The 9,426-nt window shown below is 35.6% G+C and overlaps 1 protein-coding gene across 1 annotated transcript in view; it reads left to right on the top strand.

Moving 5' to 3' along the window:
- Positions 1-4,055, top strand: part of LOC108316954 (doublecortin domain-containing protein 1) — a 65,080-nt gene extending 61,025 nt beyond the window's left edge. The window contains exons 6-7 of the mRNA XM_037745218.1: positions 791-884; positions 3,608-4,055. Coding sequence (XP_037601146.1) covers positions 791-884; positions 3,608-3,618 — 105 coding nt within the window. The 3' untranslated portion in view covers positions 3,619-4,055. The remainder of the gene's footprint in view (positions 1-790; positions 885-3,607) is intronic.
- The last annotated feature ends 5,371 nt before the right edge of the window (positions 4,056-9,426 follow it).

The following is a 9,426-nucleotide window of genomic DNA, read 5'->3' as shown; positions in this document are numbered from 1 at the left end:
AGACGGGGTTTCACCATGTTGACCAGGATGGTCTCGATCTCTTGACCTCGTGATCCACCCGCCTCGGCCTCCCAAAGTGCTGGGATTACAGGCATGAGCCACCGCGCCCGGCCTAGCTGAAGCGTTTTTAAATCTTCCTTGAAGTTGGAAAGATGATTGCCACATTGGGTTCAAGGGCTTCATGTAAAATAACAATATGATACAATAATATTAAAAAAGAGTGTGTATTAGAAACCATTAAAGTCTTTGAGACTCATATTTGTGAAAAACCTGAAATGTGATTATTAAGTTCAGTTTTTAGTGCACAAACCACATAAGTTATCAAGGTGAACTGTGATCAGACTATAATTTATTTTAAGACACTTGGAAAACATTTAAAAGCTAAAGAAAGTAGGTACTTAAAATCTAATTTAAAAGGTAGTATCCTCTCATTGTAAAATAAATGGAACATACAGAAAGTTGCAAGAATAAGATAAAAACCCCTCAGAGTTCTAAAGATCTACCATTTATTAAATAATAGATAGCCACTATTTAATATTTGTTGCATCTTGTTTCTTTCTTTTTTACTAATGCTTGAGTGTGTGTGTTTTTTTAAAAGTACAATTGAGATCTAGAAATTTTAACTGCTTTTAAATATCATACATTAGAACATTTTATAAATCATTAAATTTTAATTACAATATAATTTTTAATAGCTGTGTAGTATAGAAAGGAGTTTAAATGTGTATTCACTTTAACCAGAGTTTACTTTACTAAATTATTTATAGTTTTTTTAAATTTTTCTGCACAGGTTTTAGATACTTGCACAATGAGAATGAATCTAAATTTACCAGCCAGATATTTTTATGATTTGTATGGCAGAAAAATTGAAGATATTTCAAAAGGTAAGTGGCAAAGATTTTTGTAAACCATTTGATAATATTTTGAAAGACATTTATATCTTGTTTTTACTTTAAACATTTAAAAGAAAAACACATAATAAAACATAGTTTAATTATAGCATGGATAAATATTCTTATACAAAGGGAAATCGTGAAAAGACGTTAAGATTTTAGGAATCTTTTATTTCAGCACAAGTTTGGAATGTTTAAAAAACTGATGGGTAGTTTAACCTTAGTAAACCATAATTAAATAAAAATAATTAATACATTTCATAATGTAACAACCAATTTATATAGAATACAGCTTTCCAAAGACAAATTTGAGAAATTGCATTACTGTATGATCAGATAGAGGTGTTAAAAATGTTTTGGTCAACTTCTAGAGCTTATTCAAAAGTTATGAAATGGTATACCACACTAGATGTAGTTCAGTTTGGAGCCACTAGGAAGAACTCTCTACTAAATGTATCTATCAGTGGTATGCTGATAAATGTTAACAATTGACTCTGAAAAAAAAGAAAAGCCCTGATTTGTAGCATTTAGCAACTGCATGGTGTAGGTACTCCTACCATGGCCAATCTTAGGCTACCACTGAATACCACTGAGTTCAGAGGGAAGGGTTTTAAGTCACTGAATAAAGAATTTGGAGAAGAGAGGAGAACAATTACGTTTTGCAGATTAGTACAAGTTGCCTGTAGCACATCATTGTCCCTCAAAGTATATATATCTTGTTACAGAATTGACAGATTAGGAATTAATTTGACAATAGAAAAATTCACTCATTAGGTCCTTGCATTTTAACTCTACTACTACATAGTACTTATTCTGGACCAGGCACTGTTCTAAGCTCATCACAAATGTTAACTCATTTAGTTCTCAGAGAAACTAGAATTCCTATTTATTGCAGTAACTGAGGTACAGAGAAGTTAGGTAATGTATTCAACATCACACAACTAGCAAGTGGTGGAGTTGGGATTCAAAGTTTGGCAGGCTGGCTCCAGTAGCAGCACGTTTAACCATTGTACTCTGTCCTCTCTCTCTTTCTGCTTCCCTCTCTCATTTCACGTCACTATCTCATCTATGTCAGAACTACATTTGTTTTCCTAGTACTTTACCTATAGGATGTAATTATTTTATTGCTTTGTTACTTTTTTTTGGTATATGCACCATTCCTACCATACTACAGACTTCCTGGGAACAGGCACTCAATAAATGAATGTCAGATGACTCTCCCACATGATCTGTTTCTACCACAATGTAATATAAAAGAGGGCAAGAACAGAGACTATCTTTGTTGTAATACTGGTAATTAACACAGTGCCTGGGACATAGCTGATGCTCATAAATGTGGCGTGAATGAATTAAAGTGTCTACTTTTGGACATTTAGATGGTTCTGCTGTTATTTTTTTAATACACTGTTTTCTAAAATACTTTTCATAGCTACTATTAATTGTACCAGGCAATTTTAATAGCTACTATTAAAAGTAGTTCATCTTCAGGCAAGAAAAAAAAGTTATAAAATGTGCTTTAAAATAATTTCATTGTCTTTGTTAAAAGAGATTAGCCATATAATATCGTTAAAGGTACTGTTTTGTTTTGCTAATCTCTGAAAAGAAATACCACATTAGTGAGTTTAAATGTGTTATTGACATGGTTCTATCACTTCATCCAAACTTGAACTTCATGCTTGAGGAGGGCCAAGATATTAAATAATATGCCTTTAACTGCAAGGCTAGGTCCAGACAACTGAAGTGATTTTAGGATGTGGCTACAGCGGATACTTCAATTTATTTCCCATTTTCTGACTTGTACTATATAAAAGAAGACTATTGGCTGGGTGCGGTGGCCCACGCCTGTAATCCCAGCACTTTGGGAGGCCAAGGCATGTGAATCACGGCGTCAGGTATCGCGACCATCCTGGCTAACATGGTGAAACCCCATCTCAACTAAAAATACAAAAAATTAGCCTGACGTGGTGGCGCACGCCTGTAGTCCCAGCTATTCAGGAGGCTGAGGCAGGGAAATCGCTTGAACCCAGGAGGGTCTCAAAAAAAAAAAGGCAGATTATTTCCTTGATTTGTCACCCTTAATTAATACTTACTGAATGTTAACTGTGATATTTTGATACTTGTTTCTAACTCAAATTTTTTTGGCCAAGGATTATATATATGTGTATTCAGAAAGTAAATTGGTTTTCTTGGCCTTTTAAAAAAATGTTTGTATTAGATATCATAACTATTTTTCATTTTATTAAGTGTTTTTTTCTGAAGATTTCAAATCTCCTGTAGATACCTACCCATTATTTAGAAGTATTAGATAAGGTTATTTACCTACAAAACATGTAAGTCAAAGAATCCTTCCTTTGTTTTTGGGGGGTAATGAGTGTCATTATTAAAGTTGATTTCTTCCTTTCTTGCATTTTTGTCTCCTTTTCCATCACTCTGCCTAACATATTCTTTATGATCAACAATATTTTGAAATTACTCTTAAACTTTCATTAATAAAAATAAACAACATATTTTCTTAAGACCCTATCTAGACTTGAATTATTTTCAGTTCACCTGTAATTAAAACATCAGCTTTGAATAAACTGCTAGAATTGAAACTCTAAGGAATTTTGGTTAAGATGAAAGATTTATAAATAAAAAAAGATGAAAGATTTATATTTAGAAAGTTGATTTTCCTCCGCCCAAATATGATATAACAGAATTACTTATCAAAACAGAAAAGCATTGATTCTGAGACGTGATACTTCATGGATGCCAGAGGCATTCGGATTCATGCCTCATGCTTCACATATCCCAGAAGTATGCTATTATCACATTTTAATGCATGCCTTGCCCTCTGTTTTTGCATCCTTATAAAAGCTTATGCCAGCTGAAATTAGCCTATGCAACCACTAACATGTGGAAGCATTACAAGTTCACTGGACTTAAAATATTTAAAGAAGCTAATCCTGTTGGAGGAACTTCCAGTCTGTAGCACCCTGGTCACTTAACATTAGGTTTTTGAACTTCTTTATTTCTTTATTTCTATGATGTTGTGCATCAAATGATTGAGGTCCCTAAACATTTGTGTTTGATGGTCTTCTAAACTTCAACTTGAGAAAGGTCAAGTTTTATGTGAAAGTTATCTTTTAATTTAAACAAATGAATGTGGATACTCTTTTGATTTGATGTATGACTTTTTTTTACTTGCTTTGTATCAGATCAGAAAAATATCTTTTAATAATGTCTAATGTTAAGATCATAGCAATTACTTTTTACTATAAGCACAGATTAGAAGTGTAATTGTACCAAAGCAACAGATACACAAAATAAAAATTTTCTCCTATGTATTGCTTCTTTTTCTGGAATTAGATATAATTTCAAATTTACCTTCTATGCTATGAGAAATAAGTGCATTTGATATAGTATTAAACTACTTTTACTTTGTCAAGTAAACCTTTGGAAAGACCAACAGATTGGCAAATTGCTTGTTTTTAGATTTCATTCTAAACCGTAGATGATTTTTTTTTTCCTGAGACAAGGCTTTGCTCTGTTGCCCAGGCTGTAGTGCAGTGGCACAACCATAGCTCATTGCATCCTTGAGCTCCCAAGCTCAAGCAATCCTCCCACTTCAGCCTCCCAAGTCGCTGGGATTACAGGTGCAGGCCACTGTACCACTTAAAAAAAATTTTTTTTTTAGTGATGGAGTCTCCCTCTGTTGCTCAGGCTGGTCTTGAACTTTTGGGTTTAATCAGTCCTCCTACCTTGGCCTCCCAAAGTGCTGGTATTATAGGCATGACCCACCAACCTGGCTTTTTTTTCTTTTTTTCCAGTAAATAGAGAGTTTAATTGATGTGAGGCCAGCCACATGGAAGGAGTCATTACTCAATTTAACCTCTACCCTAGAAGATTTTTTTTTTTTTTTTTTTGAGACGGAGTTTCCCTCTTGTTGCCCAGACTGGAGTGCAACGGCATGATCTCGGCTCACTGCAACCTCTGCATCCTGGGTTCAAGCAATTCTCCTACCTCAGCCTCCCGAGTAGCTGGGACTACAGGCACGCACCACCACGCCCAGCTAATTTTTGTATTTTTAGTAGAGACGGGGTTTCACCTTGTTGACCAGAATGGTCTCGATCTCTTGACCTCGTGATCCACCCGCCTCGGCCTCCCAAAGTGCTGGGATTATAGGTGTGAGCCACCACGCCCGGCTAGAAGATTTTAATAAAGAATTTTTTTTTGTTGCATGTGAAAAAGCTATTTTGTTATGGTTCTTGTATAGATCTATCCTTTCTACAGTAGAAAAGAGTATACCTACTGTGTACAGATACCATATTCCTACAGATGGTCAACATTCTGGTACATAATACAGTTATTCCTTGGTGTCTGTGGGAAATTGGTTACTGGAAGCCTCCCCCATACTAACATTCACAGTTGCTCAAGTCTTTTATATAAAAAGGTATAGTATTTGCATATAGCCTATGCACATCATCCTCTATACTTTGAATAATCTCTAGTTTACTTATAATACCTCATACTGTGAAAATGTTACATAAATAGTTGTTACACTGTATTGTTTTTAAACTTGTATTATTTTTATTTTTTAAAAAATATTTTCCATTCATACTTGGTTGAATCCAGGGATATGGAACCCAATAAGATGGAGGGCCAATTATATATATATATGTGCGTGTAAAAATACATTCTGCAAAATCCTGCCCACCAAAATAACAGGATATGGGGAAACTAGGGCTGGGGAAGACCATTCAAAATCTATTAACCTTTAAAACCACAATACTATCTAAAATAATAATGGTTAACTTAGGAGATAATGTAAATAGCCTGGGTAGACATCTCAGAGCGCTGCTTTAGGAGGTATTAAAGCTGCATTTTGAGACAATGCAAATGGAAGTGAAGTGGAGATTTGGATCAGTGTGGCTTCCTTTAAGGAAGGCACAGGAGGAAATGAAATTCCCACAATGAGAGAGTTGTATAAGGCCAAGAGTGCACGTTTTTGGGGTGGTAAGTACATTAGCCAAGCTAAGAGACTTTTTTTTTCATTCCTGATAAATGATAGAATTCTATTTCTACCCTTTTGGCTTCCTTTGTTTAGTACAAGGCACGTATTCATTAACCATAGTTCTGTATCATTCTGACATCATTCTCCTATTTACTAATTATATATGAGCTATTTGATGTTATATAAACACTTCAAAGGGCAGACAGACATGGACAGGGTCTGATTTTGAGGGAGGTTTTAAATAACACACAATTTCCTTCTAACATTTCCAAACTTTCTGATCTCTTAACTTCTTTTGCTTAATTATTATATGACGGTGAACCAGAGGAGTTACTCTTCCTCTCAAGGGAGGAGATCGTTAGTCTGTTAGGACTTCTGTGAAGCATCCTTTCCAATAATCATACCCTCCTTCTTTGTGGATCCTTCTAGGTCATAATGAGTACTGTTAAATTTACCCTAGTGGTTCTGAAATGAGTTAGAATACTACATTAATTCAATTGACTCCAAGGCCATTCTGGACATACTGAATGTTCGCTTTCTATTTCATTTCCCACCCCAAATTATGCCCAGCAATACTGTCCAGAATAGTTGTATATTCTCTGATAATTTTTTTGGAGATTCTGAAATGAGATGAAGTACCAGATTAATATATTTCATCATAGAATTCCAATAACATAGAGATGAATTTGAATGTTAGCTCTTACCTATTATCAACTTTTTGTGGAGACAGTAAAAGAAAATTTTAAATTGAAATCCGAAGTTTTAAAGTTTACACAGAAGCAAATTTCAAAGTCAAATTATCTTACCTTTTTGAGTTAAAATCCAATAACATTTCAAACTCTTCCAAGTTAAAGTGCAAAGAAATCAAAGTCCTAATTTTTATTCTTCCCAGTATCAGCCAGATGGCTTCTGGATGCCTGATTGGAGCTGGAATGTCTCCAGCAGCTACCGTCTGGACTCCTGGAGTGGGTGTCATCCCTTAGGACATAAGAAGTTGAATTAGGTCTACACTAACATTTTCATATGCCTTGTTTCCAACCAAACAAAATGATTATCACAACATCAACCCAGTACATTCAGAACAGAAGCCACTCCCAGCAAATGTGCCCATTGCATGCAAAATGATGTTTCCAGGACCCTATGTTTGGCATAATTCAGATCCACATGACTTTTGCCAAAGACCATAACAGGGACTGAGGGAAGGCAGAGAAGAGAAAATATTATCGTCAGTCTTTCCAAGATGCCAGTTGGCCCATACTGTTGATCAGGCTCTATAACTTGTGACCTAACTTCTTGGGAAGCAATCTCCCATTAAGGCATTAGTTATGGCATTATATGTTTACAGTATCTTGAGGGAAAAATTGACCAGCGCACACTGTCTTCTCTCTCAAAGAGGCTGCACAAAATGTTGGCTAACTTCTCTGATTTTGGAGCCAGAATTCAAAGCCCAGGTATGCCACTTACTACATGACGTTGGACAGGTTACTTAGCTTCTCTGAGAGTCAGTTTCCTTATCTATAAAATAAGAATTATAATATTTACCTTAATAACATTGCAAGCATTAAGTGAATTTTATGTAAAGTTCTTAGAACAAGTGCCTGACACTTGGTAAACATTATAAGGTACAATGTTTCAATAGTATAAAATTAGCTCTCATCATCTCATCTTCTCATCATTATTGCTGTTATTATTCTTTTTGTTGTTGTTGTTGTTTGAGGTGGAGTCTTGCTCTAGTTGCCCAGGCTGGAGTACAGTGGCACAATCTTGGCTCACTGCAACCTCTTCCTCCTGGGTTCAGGTGATTCTCCTGCCTCAGCCTCCTGAGTAGCGGAGATTACAGGTACCTGGTGCCACACCTGGCTATTTTGTGTGTGTGTGTGTGTATTTTTAGTAGAGACGGGGTTTCACCATGTTGGTCAGGCTGGTCAAACTCTGACCTCAGGTGATCGGCCCACCTCACCCTCCCAAAGTGCTGGGATTATAGGCATGAGTCACTGCACTCTAAAAAGGAAACTGAGAGTGTTCCATTCTTGCAACATCTGGAAGTTTGCATTGGTGGCAGCACCAATCATAAAGCCTTATTTAAGGTATTGTTTTTTTTCCCTTTTAAATAATTCCAAACATCTTACTTTTTTTTTTTTTTTCTGAGTCAGTTCTTCTAAACCCCATGCTCAACTGGGGGTGATCACTGTCTAATGGCATAGCATCCATCTTGTCTTAGGAGTAGCATCTTAGTCACAGTGGTTGCTATAACATCCTCTGCCTATAGAATTATTTAAGCCTAAGAAACTTACTTCATGGGCACAGCTTCCCCCTCATGTCCACATCAGTTCTAATTGCAGAATAACTTTTGGCAGATTTCCAGACAGAAGCAGCTATTCGTGTTTCTGAGGCTTATGTGCTATGAGTCCCAATGAGGACCACATTACTGCCATTTTCTCCTAAAGACATGGCCTTTCTTCAGTTTTTAAATGATCCTGGTCTTGAGTTAATGTTTCCATCAGGTACTTGTTTTTCTGCAATATTTAAGGTTTGTCTCTGCTATACACTTGTTCCTTTCAGAAAGTTCCCTTTTCTAACAGCCTTGGGGTTAGCATTGTTTGCCACAATTGAGTACCTTATTTTCTTTTGCTAATACTTTTCTTTTGCTTTCTGGTCCATATTCATGTTTTTCTAACATATGCTTCTAGATATTTTTCTTGCAGAGTCTCTCATGGTGAGATATATGAAGTCAATCAGTTAGAAGTTTTGTCAGTAGCATCCTTTGTTCAAACCAGTCATCTATTTTCACTTCCGTGAGTTCAATAATCCTATCCTAGATGTATTTCTTCCACACTCTAACATCTAGCTTGGATCCGGAGTCTTTGATCAATTATTGTTCTGCCTGGATTCACTGTAATATAATTAATCTTGTCTTTGTCTTTCCTTAATCTCAGGCCCATCTATTTTTAGAGTTTACCCAGCACCTTTTTGTGACATTTTATACCAATCTTTCTCTCCAATTTGTCCAGATTTTATGTGCACTCTTTGTATAATTGCCCTATCCTCAAAAGAGATTTCCCAGTTGCTCTTACTATAAATTTATCTGTAATGCAAATACCAACTCTTCAAAGTATTGTTCTCAGTCTGCTCTCCAAGATCTTATATTTATTCTTCCATTAGGTTTCACTGGGTCCCAGTTACTGTTTCTGATTTTGTAACAAATAAAATAATTTACCCTTTATAATAACCTCTTTAAGAGTAATTAGACTTGAATGAATCTCCTTCACCTAGCATTTAAGATCTCAGGGGTGTGCGTGTGTGTGTGTTTTCCTATCTGTCAACTATGTGTGCTTGGGTCAGATGTTTACCATTTTTGTAGGGAAATCTCTGATCTCCTCCAGCAAAATCAGCTTATCCTTTTTAAATTTTATTTTCATGCATACACTGTTTTATTCTGATCATAATAATTAAGCATATTTTCAAGCCATTTTACTTTCTCCTTGATTCCTTTAGCAAATTTGATTCCTAGATTTGTAATACTTTCTCTGAGTAGTTTCT

The sequence above is a fragment of the Cebus imitator genome, unplaced genomic scaffold (genome assembly GCF_001604975.1).
Source record: "Cebus imitator isolate Cc_AM_T3 unplaced genomic scaffold, Cebus_imitator-1.0 Scaffold195, whole genome shotgun sequence".
Classification (NCBI taxonomy): domain Eukaryota; kingdom Metazoa; phylum Chordata; class Mammalia; order Primates; family Cebidae; genus Cebus; species Cebus imitator.
This window is presented reverse-complemented; position numbering and strand designations above follow the sequence as displayed.